Below are 15464 nucleotides of genomic sequence, written 5' to 3' on the forward strand. Positions count from 1 at the left end.
TGACCAATCAGGGCGCGAGGCCTGTTGACGAACGTGGGCTGAGCCAATCCCTGAGAGGGGGCGGGAGTTATAACTATTGGGGACTGCACACATTTCTTGAAGCGTTAATTGATTAACAAGCATGTGCCCCCTTACCAGAAAATACAAATGCGCCCCAATGAACTTTACGTAGGTGAGTGAACATGTTATCATCAGAGAAAAGTGCAATAAATCAGTGAGACAATGGCAACATGAACTATACCGTGGTTAAAAAAAAAAAAAAAAAAGTTGGTAGTACCATGTATTATACACAATAGCCAAACACAAACCATGAGTGGCAAATTTTGCGGGCTGGAGGAAACAATTACGTGATTTTACTTTGTCAGAAGTATGACTTATAAAGAGAGCAGCTTAAAACTTGAGAGAAGTAAAAGTGCGTGTGGATTATGCAAAAATTTAAGAACAGAGCTCTGACTCTATATAATAGTAAGGTTCTGCTATTATTTTTAATGATTTTGTTTACTGAAAAATTTGGATACTGCAGTTATTCCGGTCGACATTCAATACACTTGGCGGAAATGCACCAATACGTTGTCCACCAACCGCCAATGAATCCCAATGAAGACATCCCGAGCTTGATTTGCTGTACGTCATGACGTCAGGTTGTAGTTTCGCGCTTATAGTTGATTATACAGTCAATGGTTACTGATTAGCTGCGAAGCAAATCAGTAACACCATTGACTGTAGTCAACCTGAGGCAGAGTTCGTTCCAGGGCGAAGGCAGTGGTCCAATTAACACAGGTAACAAAAAAGATTTATACTAAGATATAATAATGATTTTGGCAACTATGACTGTCTATAGTGGGCCACTTTGTACTTTTAAAGATTAAAAAATACAATAAGTATCTTTTAGAGAAAAATGCAAAAATTAAAATGATTTTCCTTTCTAGGTATATCTCCATCATGGCATTAAGAAGCGCTTTGTGTCGTCTCCTGGTTAACCCCCAGAGATGTGCTATCATCTCAGCTTCCAGAGCTCAGGGAACTGCTTCCAGATTGGGTAAGTGTTATTATACCGTTACAACTCCCTTAAGGAAAAAGTTTACAAGTTGCTCAAGCAGTTAAACTTATCATAGTTTCAGTGTTGTTGGCAATCACACCTACTACATGGGGACTTTTTTTTAATGACATTTTATGTTTTAATTGTGAGTTTCCCATTCTCTTTTTTTATTTTCTTCCCAAACAAGTTTTTTACTTCTACTAATCACCTACCTACCTTTTTATTTCCTATTAGTTATTTATAAATAAATCAATTCTAAAATGTCTTGTTAAGCCATTATTATTTTTCTTTTTCATATTATCCACAGGTGCAGAGAGGAATGAGCAGAAGTCCAAAGCACGTAGGTGCACCTTATTTCAAAATCTATTCAACAATTTATCAATGTTATCCGGCTATTAAATTCAATCCCTTGCAGCCAAGATTGAGTTCAACTGGCTTGATGCTTTGGACCTTGAAGGCCAGTTGACAAAGGACGAGATCATGATCAGAGACTCCCTCCGCACCTACTGCCAAGAGAAACTTATGCCCCGTATTCTTCTGGCAAACAGGAATGAAGGTCAGAGTCTAAACCCATTTTTATCTCTTGTTTTTTTCTTTTTTATTGAAGCGATAAGTCCCCTTGGTGTCTATGAATTAAAAATTAACAGGCGTGGTTTGTGTTTTTCAATGTTATCTAGCAGACAGTTGTGTGCCATGCAATGTTGTAATACACTGTATCTCACATACTGTAGTTGTATATTGATTTAAGGTTAAGGAGTATATGACCCATCATGTAACCGTATCTGACAGCCTTTCCTGTATTTTCCCAGTGTTCCACAGAGAAATTGTTTCAGAAATGGGAGAGATGGGTGTCCTTGGCCCTACCATTAAAGGTGACAACAAGCACAATGTTTTTCACTTAGTGCTACAGAGGTAACCTTTCCTTGAGTTTTTTTTTAATTTGATGGTCTAAATTAACTCATATAACCACTTTCAATGTTACTTTTGCATTTTACTGTTACAAGAAAGTCTCTGTACTTTGGATTAAACAAGTACACTTATTTCTTATAAGTGACTGGCTGCATTGAACTTTGGCCATAACCAGGACTAATTGACATTATTTTTGACAGAGCTGTTAGATTTTCTAGTTTTGGCTGAGCTTTTTTCCCCCTAACTTTGAATCTCAAATTGCTTTACATGTGACTTTAAAACGACACTGACACTAAGCTAAGTTCTCTTGTCCTTGTAACAAAGGTTATGGCTGTGCTGGGACAAGCTATGTGGCCTATGGTTTAATTGCCAGAGAAGTAGAGAGAGTGGACAGTGGCTATCGCTCAGTTATGAGTGTACAGTCATCACTGGTCATGCACCCCATTAACGCCTACGGCACTGAGGAGCAGAAAGAGAAGTACCTCCCAAAGCTGGGTAAGGACACATTTTGAGCAAGCCATTTCATTTAACCAATCAACCAGTGTTTTTCACTTTATCATGAATAGATAAATAAATATCATGTGGTCACACATTACTAATTCGTCAACAGTAGAAATAATGAGCAACTGAGCTATCTGTTGTTTCCTCTGGATGTCTCTTCCAGCTCGAGGAGAGATCCTGGGTTGCTTTGGCCTGACAGAACCAAATCATGGCAGCGACCTCAGCGGCATGGAAACTAGAGCCAAATACAATCCATCTAGTCGCACATACTCTCTCACTGGCTCAAAGCACTGGTGAGAAGCACAAACTTACAGAATATGAACATGTTTCTGGAGATATGCCTCAACCAAGCGGCAGCCCCGGGTCTGCAAATATAAGGCAATGTGAAAGTTCTCAAATCTGCAGTTTGCCATGTGATTGCTTAAGGTTGGCATAGGAACCACATACATACCAGGCCAAAAAAAAGCAATTTTTACAATAGAACTAAACATGTTCATAGCCCGGAACAAACAATGTCTTCCAAAGAGGTAATTCATCTACAGGGGATGCCATTTTTCTAACTTTGCAGTTCAGAGGATAGTAAAATGATGAGTGCAATCAGGGGAACAGTTCAGCTAATCAACAGGTGGGCACCCTATGGCTGTTAGTGTGAAGATTCAAAGCCCTCCTCTTTTCCAAAATGGCCCCTGTTGAGGATTTGCTCTGTTTCAGAAACAGACGGGTGAAATCACGGACAATGTCTATTTATTATATGTCTATGGCCTAGGCCAATGCATGCTATTCCGGAAAAAATACAGTGTCACATTTCACTCTATATTTTAGGAGTAATTTTAAGCATTTATTGTTCTACATGTAGAGAAGGTGCTTGACTTGGTTTTTGTTGGTTTTAGATTGCCCCCCTAATTTATTTGTTGTGCCCCGCTTTTCCTACACCTGTCTATAGTCTGGATCCGCCCCTGATTGCAGGTTTAAGTCAAACAGATCTAAAACATTTCATAAAGACTGTAATTTAAGGTCTTGCCCCACAGTTTACAGATAAGTTATAGCACCTCTTTAAATAAAATATATGGTACCATATATAAATAAATGTATCTGCAATTCCCCCTTTAGGGTCACTAACTCTCCAGTGGCAGATATTGCCGTAGTCTGGGCGAAATGTGATGATGGGAAAGTCAGAGGCTTTATCTTGGAACGTGGTATGAAAGGTTTCTCAACACCAAAGATCGAGGGAAAATTCTCCCTCAGAGCCTCCACCACTGGCATGATCCTCATGGACGAGGTGGAGGTCCCTGAAGAGAACCTGCTGCCCAAAGCCACAGGGTTGGGGGTGAGTGCATTGAAAGTGTGACAGCTGTTAATGTTGTTCTTTGAGGGGTTATTTAGCTGAGCTCAGAGATCTTATTTTAAAGTGCAGTCATTTGTCTTCTCACTTTTTCTGCTTGGTTTAAGGGTCCTTTTGGCTGTCTGAACAATGCACGTTATGGCATTTCTTGGGGGGCACTTGGTGCAGCAGAGTTCTGCTTCCACGCAGCTCGACAGTACACACTTGACAGGTTAGACAAAAGTTCAGCCCTATGTGTTGTTTACCTACTTTTTGTTTTATGATTCAACCCATCCTCATCTTTCTACACCAGAATCCAGTTCGGTGTGCCACTGGCAAGAAATCAGCTGATGCAGAAGAAGATGGCTGACATGCTAACAGAGATCACCATTGGCCTTCAGTCCTGTCTGCAGCTGGGAAGACTCATTGATCAGAAGAAGTGAAAACAATTATTTTTTATTTCTTTGTGTAAAAGACTGTAAATCAGATCACATCACCTCAGCTGGCATACGTTGTAACTTTTTCCCTTTAGTGTATCAAGGCTGAACTCTGTAGCCTTCAAAACCTGTAACTATTCCATACATCTACACAGACAAATATTTTTGATGATGTGACAGTGGAGTGGCAATTCCGTAGCTCTGTTTGTGCTGAAGTGGCACTTAGCATATTGAAACTAATTCTGAAAATCTGTCAATTTGTTAACAGAGCATCCTGGGGGATGATTTCCCTGCTGAAAAGGAACAGCTGTGGTAAAGCCCTCGACATTGCCAGGCAGGCCAGAGACATGCTGGGAGGAAACGGCATTTCAGATGAGTACCACATCATCAGACATGTCATGAACCTGGAGTGTGTTAACACATATGAAGGTAAGGAGGAAAAAGGAGTTGGTTGTTGGGGGGGGGGGGTGTTGAAACACATGCAGGCTCATGGGTCATTCTTTGTAATATACGTTTTCTCCTTTTGCAGGTACACATGATATCCATGCCCTGATCCTCGGCAGAGCCATCACAGGCCTGGAGGCTTTTACTGTGGGCAAATAAATCATCATTCATTCAAACTGATCCATATTGGCTGAGATTTTGTTCTAAGGCTTTCAACCAATCAACTTTATCCTTTCTAACTGTATTAATTTTTTTTGGAAAATGATTAGTTATCTACGTTTTTTTTTTGCACTAACTTTGGTTAAAGGCTGGTAATGGAAGGCAATCAGGCAGAGTGGTTCAAGAAAATGGTGTGTACACAGAAGGCGAAGAAAGCACTCTTTAAAATCATATAAGAAAAGTGCTGTGTGTTGGCATTTACTTCCCCTTGTCAACAGCAAGAAAATTTTGCAAAAAAAAAACACCATTTCATGGGTTTTTTGAACGACTGTCTGTTTCATAATAGACTATTTCAGGTGTGCAGAAAAAATGGACCTAAAAGAAAAGATTTTGTTGTTAACTTGTTTCAAAAACATCTATTATTGTATTTGAATTAATTTGTTCTTGCTCCTAAAAAATACACTTACTCTTAAAGACAAACAAAAGACTGTACATGTCAAGTCACATCATCTTCAAATGTCACCAAGCAAAAACAGAACACAATCACACATTTTGGTAAGGAGGGTATTTGAAATGTAAACAACTACAAAGCAGGCTGTTTTCATTACTACATGATGACATTGGAATTGCAGCCATAATACTTGGTCAGCTTCAACTCTTAGGGGGAAAATCTGCTCCAAACTCTTGATTGCTTTGCTATTGTTTAAGGGGAGGTTATCTTTTAAGAGAGAGTGCTGATCAATTAGGACATGGGGCATGTTCATCAACAAGGGCTGAACCAATCTCTGAGAGAGGACAGGAGTTACAAGTGTTGGAAACTGTCTTAGTAGAAAATACAAATGCACTAGTTATCTAAATTTTGAATGAATTTTAAGTAAGTGAGAACGTGTCCTTATCAGACAAGTGTAATAAACCAATGAGACGATGGCAGCCCTAGTTGCTTTAACTTGTACTTTATAGAGCAGAAAAACATACTGTGGCTTTATAGGATAAAAAAAGTTGGTAAAATGAGGTGCATAAAATTAAACAGGAAAAAAACATCAGTTTAGCAAAGAATTGGCAATACAGTATTAAACAGTACAGAATACACAACAGCCAAACACAGTAAAGATTTTGTAGGACAGAGGAAAAAGTAGCGTGGTTTGACATAGTTAGAAATATGACTTAGGAAGAAAGCAGCTTACCTGATACTTAAAAGGAGTAAAAGCACTTTTTTAATTCATGTTACAGAAATTTTACATTTTACAGGTCTTGACATAAGTGTGTTTTTTTTTTTGCCCCATAGGCAACATGTTTAAAAAAACATAGATAGATAGATAAAAACATTTTCTATTTTTAAAAACTACTTTTATCTATTTGTGTATCCACCATGGTATCCACACTGTATACCACTAGATGGCGTAAATGCACCAATATGTTGTTTGCCAACCGCCAAACCCCAAAGAAGACAAAGAAGCCACAGAAAACACCCCCAGCTTGATTTGCTGTACGTCATGACGTCATATTGTAGTTTCACGCTCAGTGTTGCCGAGTTGCTTCGCTGTCAACTTGAGGCAGAGATCAGACCAGGTCGAAGGCTGTTGTCTCGTTACACAGGTAAATAAAATTATACATATACATATGTCATCGGTGTAAACATTATTTCTTAAACCGGATCGTTCATGTAATACCATTTTGCCGTTTTTTTCCAGTCTGAAAGAGCTAACATTAAACACTTTAGCTTTTAGCTTGCTACTACAACAGGATTACTTAACATAGGCTAAGCTAGCTTTGCTTGGCTACGTACCAATTATACAGTCTGTTGTTGATGCCTCGACACTGTACTGTGTAATTGGTATTTATAGTAGACGGTATAGTTGATAGTTTGATACTGTCCCATTAGAATAAAACCGTCCTAACATAAATAAATTACACTAAACAGTAAGTGCGTTTCTCGACAGTTTGCTAATGACGCAGAACGTGACATATGTTATACACATACTAAACTTATTAGTGCGTTATAAATTCATGTGTCTGAGACTAGCTTCATTCAGCATAAACAGCACTCCAGCTAGAAAACTGTCACCCTGTTGGCCGTTAATTTCATTGTTAGCTCTATGTATAACAAATGTGACTTGTGTGTGTGAAAAGTGATGCTCTTTTTCTAGGTGTATCTCCATCATGGCATTAAGAAGCGCTTTGTGCCGTCTCCTGGTGAACCCCCAGAGATGTGCTATCATCTCAGCTTCCAGAGCACAGGGAACTGCAGCAGCTGCCAGATGGGGTAGGTGTGATTGCACCATAACAACCCCTCTTTATAAAAAAGTTTACCAGGTGTCCAAGCAGTTGAAACATTTAATATTTTTAGTGTTGTCTTTGGTCACACCTACCACAGGGAGACTTTTAAACTATTCTTACAGAAATATTAGTGTTAAACTTCTGGCACTCATAAAGTCTCCTTTTTGATGTGATTAACAAATAAATACTAAAATGTCTCGTAAAGCCATAAATATTTATCTTTGTCATTTGTCCACAGATGCAGAGAAGACTGAGCAGAAGTCCAAAGCACGTAGGTGCTTTAAAAAAAAAAAAAATCACTGTTAATCATCGTTATCACAGTTTTGAAGTTTTCTTTTCTTATTAATATCTTTTAGCCAAGGCCCAGTTCAACTGGCTTGATGCTTTGGACCTTGAAGGCCAGTTGACAGAAGATGAGATCATGATCAGAGACTCCTTCCGTACCTACTGCCAAGAGAAACTTATGCCTCGTATTCTTCTGGCAAACAGGAATGAAGGTCAGTCTAAAGCTATTTTTTCTCTAGAGTCTTAAAATTTGAGTTCCTTTTTTGTAAGTAAAACTTACAGCCGAGGTGATGCTTTCAATGTCATCTAGCTGACAGTTGTGTGCCAAGTGATTTCTTTGCAATACACTGTATCTCATATACTGTAATTGTTAATTGATTGTATAAAAATATACATCCCTTACTTAACCTTATCTGACAGCCTTTTCTGTATTTTCCCAGTGTTCCACAGAGAAATTGTTTCAGAAATGGGAGAGATGGGTGTCCTTGGCCCTACCATTAAAGGTGACAACAAGCACATTGTTAAAACAGAGGCAACCTTTCCTTTAATTTTTTTTGATGACATATACAAAACGTACAACTTTCAAGGTTACTGTTGCATTTTACTGTTACAATAAAGCCTTTGCACTTAAGTGCAAATCGACTACACTTCTCTTAAATAAGTGACTGGCTGATTTGGACTTTGGCCATGACCAGACAGTGTTTGTTTTTGACAGATCTGTTAGATTTTCTAGTGTTGGCGAAGTATTTTTCCCTAACTTTGAATCTCAAATTGCTTTACATGTGACTTTAAAACTACACTGACACTGAGCTAAGTTCTCTTGTCCTTGTAACAAAGGTTATGGCTGTGCTGGGACAAGCTATGTGGCCTATGGATTAATTGCCAGAGAAGTAGAGAGAGTGGACAGTGGCTATCGCTCAGTTATGAGTGTACAGTCGTCACTGGTCATGCACCCCATTAACGCCTACGGCACTGAGGAGCAGAAAGAGAGGTACCTCCCAAAGCTGGGTAAGGACACATTTTGAGCTAGCCATTTAATTTAACCAATCAACCAGTGTTTTTCACTTTATCATCAATAGATAAAAAAATATTGTGTGGTTTCTCATTATTAATTTGTCAGCAATTGAAATATTAAGCAACTGGGCTAACTGTTGTTTCCCCTGGCTGTCTCTTTCAGCTCGAGGAGAGATCCTGGGTTGCTTTGGCCTGACAGAACCAAATCATGGCAGCGACCCTAGCAGCATGGAAACCAGAGCTAAATACAATCCATCCAGCCGCACATACTCTCTCACTGGCTCAAAGACCTGGTGAGAAGCACATACTTACAGAATATGAACACATGTTTCTGGAGATATGCCTCAACCAATGCATGCTATCACAGGATAAACAGTGCATCAGATTTCTCTATTATGAGGAGGCTCAAATATGACTAAGAGAGGAATCTGATAGAACCAAATGCAGAATGTAAATTTTCTTGGGAAAAACCTACAGTTCTGTAACTTAATGACACTGTGTGTCTTTTTTAATGCGTCCTTGACTCTGATCACTTTGTTTTTGTAATATGAACCTCCAACAAGGGAATACAGGATTGAAAATCTGACTATTTTAAATGCATGCATGAGCCAAGGTTATTTTTAGCCCAGGAGGCTTATTTCAAGACGGTGTTAAAGAGCCAAATGAAAACAGAGTACTATGGAAAATAAGGAAGATTGGCAATGCAATTTAAGGTTTAATCAAGAACCAGCATGTTTGTAACCACATTAATGGCATGGTAAATGTTGAATAAATTTACTTTTTATTTTCCTTAAAGAATTGTCTACAAAAAGCATTCTTTTAAAAACAACATTTTTTTGGCCCTTTTTATTCAAGGTTTTGTGATATGTTAATAAAATGTCCATGTAATGTTTACTAGTTAAAGTAGGCTTTTGTTGTGTCTCATGGCTCTGTAATGACATAAGTTGTCCACATGGTGGAGCTCTTTATTTGTAAAAAGCTATGCTAAGTATTTTTTACAATATGTAGAGTTTATTTGGGCGACATTTAATGAATTAAAATGTTTACAAATTCTATTGTATATGAATTTTTACAATTAAGAATCTGTATTCTACTTAAGTTACCTGCCTAAGGCAATATAATTTGCAATGTTACAGACTATTTGCATCGTCTTGGGTTTAAGTTAAACAGATCTCATACAGTTTTTTCTGTGAGTATGGGTTCCACAGCACATTTAATGACCAGGTATAGTACCTTTTTAAATAGAACATGTGGGACTAGTATATATATATATAAATATAACTCCCTTTTTCTCCCTCTGCTTCTGCTTTCAGGATCACAAACTCTCCAGAGGCAGATATTGCCGTAGTCTGGGCTAAATGTGATGACGGGAAAATCAGAGGCTTTATCTTGGAACGTGGTATGAAAGGTTTCTCAACACCAAAGATCGAGGGAAAATTCTCTCTCAGAGCTTCTGCCACCGGCATGATCCTTATGGACGAGGTGGAGGTCCCTGAAGAGAACCTGCTGCCCAAAGCCACAGGGCTGGGGGTGAGTGCATTGAAACTGTGACAGCTGTTAATGTTGTTCTTTGAGGGGTTATTTAGCTGAGCTCAGAGATCTTTTAAAGTGCAGTCATTTCTCTTCTTACTGTTTTTTGCTTGGTTTAAGGGTCCCTTTGGCTGTCTGAACAACGCACGTTATGGCATTGCTTGGGGGGCACTTGGTGCAGCAGAGTTCTGCTTCCACGCAGCTCGACAGTACACACTTGACAGGTTAGACAAAAGTTCAGCCCTATGTGTTGTTGTTACTTTTTGTTTTATGATTCAACCCATCCTCATCTTTCTACACCAGAATCCAATTTGGTGTGCCACTGGCAAGAAATCAGCTGATGCAGAAGAAGATGGCTGACATGCTAACAGAGATCACCATTGGCCTTCAGTCCTGTCTGCAGCTGGGAAGACTCATTGATCAGAAGAAGTAAAGACAATTATTTTCCAATTGTTTGGTTCAAAAGACTGTAAATCAGATCACATCACCTTAGCCAAGACATAGTTTAATCCCCCCCCCCCCCCTTTGGTGCAACAAGGCTGAATTCTGTAGCGTTCAAAACTTTTGACTGTTCCATACATCAACACAGACAAATATTTTTGATGATGTAAGTGGTTTGTCAATTCCATAGTTCTGTAGTGCTAAAGTAGCACTTGGCATACTGAAACTAATGCTGAAAATGTGTCAATTTCCTAACAGAGCATCCCCAGAAATGATTTCCCTGCTGAAAAGGAACAGCTGTGGTAAAGCCCTCGATATTGCCAGGCAGGCCAGAGACATGCTGGGAGGAAACGGCATTTCAGATGAGTACCACATCATCAGACATGTCATGAACCTGGAGGCTGTCAACACATATGAAGGTAAGAAAGAGGAAGGAGTTGGTTTTGGGGGTTGAAATTGGCTGTAGTTTAAGATTAACATGAAAGTTTATGGGTCATTCTGTGTAATGTATGTTTTCTCCTTTTGCAGGCACTCATGATATCCATGCCTTGATCCTCGGCAGAGCCATCACAGGCTTGCAGTCCTTCACTGTGGGCAAATAAAGCATCTTTAAACCTCTGCTCCAAAACAACAGAAAGCTGCTATTAGGAATGCAACATATTCATCAACTCTGCAGTTGGTTATAGTCACAAATCCTCAACTATAAAGTGAAATTATTTTCAAGCAGCTTTATAGATCTTCAAAAACAAGATGTGTGGACTGTCGTGAAATATAGTTAATATGTAAGTCGATTTTTCAACTTCAATAGGGCTATTTTTCTACTCCTATTTCATGACACTGCATCCCTGGTTTACAATAAAACAAAATTCATTGTATTGACTTAAGGACACTACTGTAGAGAGAGGTTATCTTTTCTGAATGGGGTCAAGATCCAGATTTGCTGCTTGTTATGTCTGTATGCAGTGTGCAGAGATTGTAAAAAATCAAAGCATTAATGGCCACTTCTCATTTTTAATTTCCCTCAGATGTTTTAATTTGATCCAATTACGCCAGTGTTGTCATTGTATAACGAGTACTCTCTGACATGGATGACACAGTCAATATATTTTGTTGTGTTACTATGGTTATCACTAACAGCACTTTACTGGATCAGACTCTCATAAGATGTTTTTACTTTGCATGGTTTGTGAGGTCAACAATGTTGATCAAAGGTTAAATAAAAGTTATTTTAATATTCCAAGTGTTTTATCCCTCTTTTATCTGCAGTGTTATAACCCAAGTTCTTCTCTTTCAGCTGTCATGTGCTGTTTGGGTGACAACATTCCTGATAATCCCTCTCTCACTGGATCAGTTTGACCCTTGCTATTCCTTTGTTATTATGAGATCAATAGAGGGGAATGGCAGGGAAAGGCTTTAGTGTCTGTTAATAGCACAAAAGCTGATGTTACTCATGAGTCTTTGTGGGATGGAAACAGGAGGCTGGAACAAAAGGTTTATATAATTTATAATCCAAAAAAACTAAAAATATATGCACTTTCAAAAGCCAGATGATTGTCAGTGAAACATTTCATATGTGAAACATTTGACTGTGTTGATATGATTCCTATACACCACACATAGCCAGGGAATACCAGCTTGATTTAAACTGTGTGACTCTACATCATCCTAAAATTACATAACTGTGTGCTCAGGGCTATCCTCAGGAATCACACTAGCTAAGAGCTTGTCCCTGGGGCTTTTCAGGCTCAGAGCGTTCTGTCTTTACAAGTATGCTGAGACAAGTCATCTCTGGTTTGAAACAGCCAATCCCCAAGACAGAAAAACAGAAAAATCCATTAAACATGGGGGGAAAAAAAGAGAGAGATAATAAGATGACATGATATTCAGTACCAGTTGTTTATTGTTTTGATCAACTTAGAATTTTACCAATAAACAGAAAATCGACAATAGAAGCTGTAATATAAGCTTAGATTTACATCTTGTCATCAGATGGTTGTGCAAATTGAGCACCCTGAAAGTGTAAACATTTTGTCTGGTTTCTAGAAAAAGTCCTGTAGTACCTTTAATCCATTGAAACAAAACAAGATAAGTTCATCTCAGAGCCTTAAAAGGTTATAACCTATTTTAACCTTGTGCACCTTTAAGACTATTGTGTCTGATACATAGGGGCAGTCTGTCACTTTAACCTTAACATATTTCATGTGATGGTGTTCAAGCCTGGTGTTGTATTACTGTGGTGATATTGAGTGTTTCTGTTAACCTTTCCCCTTCATCCACAGCTCAGACACTATCCCCTGCATTTAGGAAACTTGACTCGTCTCGGATTATCTCAGTGAACTCCTTAGCCATGAGAGAGAGCGTCAATGATTGATTTCCAGTTAGACGACTTCTCGGTACCTTGGAGGAATTAAGGACGGTGATAGTTGCAGGTCTGTTCAGTCCTTTTTTAGCGCACAGATAAGAGCTCTGTCCTGATTCGTAAGGTATTGTTCTTTGCCAGTTAACAGTTAGCAGTTCAATTTGAGACATGAAGCTTTATACTATGAGCTCTCTTTCGCGGTATTAAAAGTTGGGAAAATAACTTTTTTACGTGGACGCCCCGCCCCCAGCTCTGACGCGACGCAGACTGTGTGGATATAGCCGCGGCGCGCGGGGGATGCGCGTCATTCAGCACCAAGGACAGAGGCAGAGATCTCACCTCACCTTACACTGGAACCTTAACCCTGCAGCTGCTCAGCCTATGGAATTGATTGCAACAGTAAGTATTATTCACAAGTTTTATGCAAACTTTTTAATTATCTCTCAATGAATATCCCTCATTCATATCCCTTTTTTGCTTTCTCTGCAGAAATGAATATGGCCAGAATATCTGTCTCATTCCTAGAAAAGAGTCCAGTTTGAAGTGAGGAGCAAGGCAATAGTGACGCAGAAATCTTCAGTTGGAGTAAAAAGTCCCTCACCATGAATGGCTATAATTTCACAGGCTTCAACTCCTCATTTGAATCCCAAATTAATCCGTATTCTTTTGCCATCGATGAACCTCTTTACAAGCAATTCAAGCCTCAACCAAAGGATCTTATTGCTTTACCAAAGGCAGTGGTGTATCTGCTCATGGCTGGCCTGGTAGTAGTTGGAGTTGCCTATGCAATTGTAGGACATCTCATCAAGGATCTGGCCATTGACATAGCAGGTAAGACTTCTTGTTGTCAGTAATGTTATGCAATGATGAGCTGCCTGGGTTTTACTTTTATTCCCTTTAATTCAGTGTTTGTAAATGAGATAAATGTGGTGTGTATCTAACTGTGCGATGAGAGTGTGAGGTAGCCAGCCATTCTAATGACTCAGTCCAGACCCTTTAAGCCCTTTGACTTATCACCAGTGATAGTGAGTAAAACGTTGCCCCACAGAGTAGGCCTAACCCTGTTTGCCAAATGGATAGAGACCAGTTGTTTGAATGGATACAAAAGGCACATTTTAAGTTGACTAAAACAAAACATTGTTTACAACTCCACATTTAGGTGAATATAAACAATCTATCTTTCACAGAACTGCTTTTAAGATGGTTAAATATCTCAACAATTATTATTTCTACCCAAGTATTTATATACTGAAATGTTTCTTTGTTTTGGTTTTGTTTTAACTGTGCATCTGTCACTACTAGATGGTTGAAGGTTGGGGGTTCAATCCCAGGTCCTACTGTCCACATTCCAAAGTGTCCTTTGACAATATCCTTAACCCCAAAACTATGCTGGCAGTGAACTGTTTGTACTGATGGGCACTTTATACCAAGTCATCACTGACGATCACTCTAAAGAGACTATTTTACCCGATTTGTAGAATCCAAGAATATATGCCCAACATTTATTGCTTCAGCCACCGATGTTTAAATTTGTGTACTAACCCACAAGTGTGAGCTAAAAATGTTCTTCGTTTTTGATACTTTGAGCCCTTGCTCTTCAGCTTTTTAGAAATTCTTCCAAATAATACAGTTTCAGCATTTGATATAGAAATATTCAGAAATATTCATCTTACTATTTAAATTATTGAGTTATTCCACCACTCATTCATCATCACTACTTAACTATTTCTACAAAGGACTCATAACTCTAAGCTAAGATGTTTCAAGGTTTAGCTTATTCACGCACTCTTAATCCCATAAATAAATAAATAAAGGCTTGATGGGGTTCATTGTTGAAGAAATTGTCTTTCAGATGACCACCAACACCTTGTGGTTTTAAAGCCATTTCTCGTGTATTCCTGTTTAGATTGCGTCTTGGGTCCAATTGGGGATGAAGAGAACAAGGACCAAGACCCAAAGGGACTGACTGCCAGCTACCCTCCTCCATCACATCCATTTCCCCACAATGCCTTTCACGTGTGGGACCAGGACGATGTGGTCATCCCTCTGCCCCCTGATGAAGAGAGCCCCCAGTTAAGCCCGTTGCTTCTCGCAGCAATGCCATACATTCCTTCTTTCTTCCCACACACACAGAGCCCAGCAAGTCACGCCTCTATGACGTTCTCTAACAGCCCAGGACTGGCTAAAGACATCCACGCCCCCAGAGAGATCTGACTTTTTTTTTTTTTCATACAAAGACGATACATTAACCAAGTGTGTGGTCCTCCAGACCCCTCTGACACATGAAGTGACTTCAGTGTGTCTGACCTGGATGATAAAAGAACATTGCCATATGCAATATGTAGAAACAACGCCCCACATTCTTCTTCTTTGCCAAGAGCTGTACAGTAACTCTTTAAAGTCCTTCACCGTGTCCTTGACTCCAACACTTTCCATCATTTCTTAAACTTAAGTGACAGAACTGAAGATTGTGGCCTCAGATATTATTTTCAACAGATAAGTCAAGGGAGGGAATACAAGGACAAAATGCATTACTGGAGAAGTTACTGTCTCTGTGTGCCTGAGCTTCAGAAAGAAGCTGTTTGATTCAGTTTAGTACATGCTACACGTCGGATTTTTTTGTTGATGAAATAAAAGTTTTCTCAGTAAGAACATTACAGGAGTGGTAGTACTAGTATTTTGTTTTATTTGCGACACAGATGTTAACACTTTCATTGTGTATCTTGTGCTCTGTGGTGAAGATCAAAA

General features: G+C 39.1%; 2 protein-coding genes across 3 annotated transcripts; both read left to right on the plus strand.

Moving 5' to 3' along the window:
* The first annotated feature begins 103 nt into the window (after positions 1–103).
* Positions 104–4828, plus strand: LOC141809697 (glutaryl-CoA dehydrogenase, mitochondrial-like). 2 transcript variants are annotated; one of them, XM_074696847.1, is made up of 12 exons: positions 104–172; positions 930–1039; positions 1347–1379; positions 1455–1595; positions 1849–1911; positions 2273–2443; positions 2613–2742; positions 3560–3776; positions 3899–4002; positions 4084–4209; positions 4476–4636; positions 4737–4828. In XM_074696847.1, exons 2-12 carry the CDS (start codon positions 943–945, stop codon positions 4808–4810), a joined length of 1317 nt encoding a protein of 438 aa, XP_074552948.1. In that variant the 5' UTR covers positions 104–172; positions 930–942; the 3' UTR covers positions 4811–4828. The 2 variants fall into 2 exon arrangements, with proteins under 2 accessions (XP_074552948.1, XP_074552947.1); XM_074696846.1 differs by lacking the exon at positions 104–172 and adding an exon at positions 669–780.
* A 1454-nt stretch (positions 4829–6282) lies between these two features.
* LOC141810234 (glutaryl-CoA dehydrogenase, mitochondrial-like) lies at positions 6283–11597 on the plus strand. The gene is made up of 12 exons (XM_074697646.1): positions 6283–6406; positions 6958–7073; positions 7326–7358; positions 7444–7584; positions 7813–7875; positions 8210–8380; positions 8550–8679; positions 9700–9916; positions 10037–10140; positions 10220–10345; positions 10616–10776; positions 10886–11597. Exons 2-12 carry the CDS (start codon positions 6971–6973, stop codon positions 10957–10959), a joined length of 1323 nt encoding a protein of 440 aa, XP_074553747.1. The 5' UTR covers positions 6283–6406; positions 6958–6970; the 3' UTR covers positions 10960–11597.
* Positions 11598–15464: the final 3867 nt, after the last annotated feature.

This window comes from Halichoeres trimaculatus, unplaced genomic scaffold, assembly GCF_033239565.1.
Source record: "Halichoeres trimaculatus isolate MK-OKI-2021-1 unplaced genomic scaffold, fHalTri1.1 fHalTri1_scaffold_20, whole genome shotgun sequence".
NCBI classification, from domain to species: Eukaryota; Metazoa; Chordata; class Actinopteri; order Labriformes; family Labridae; genus Halichoeres; species Halichoeres trimaculatus.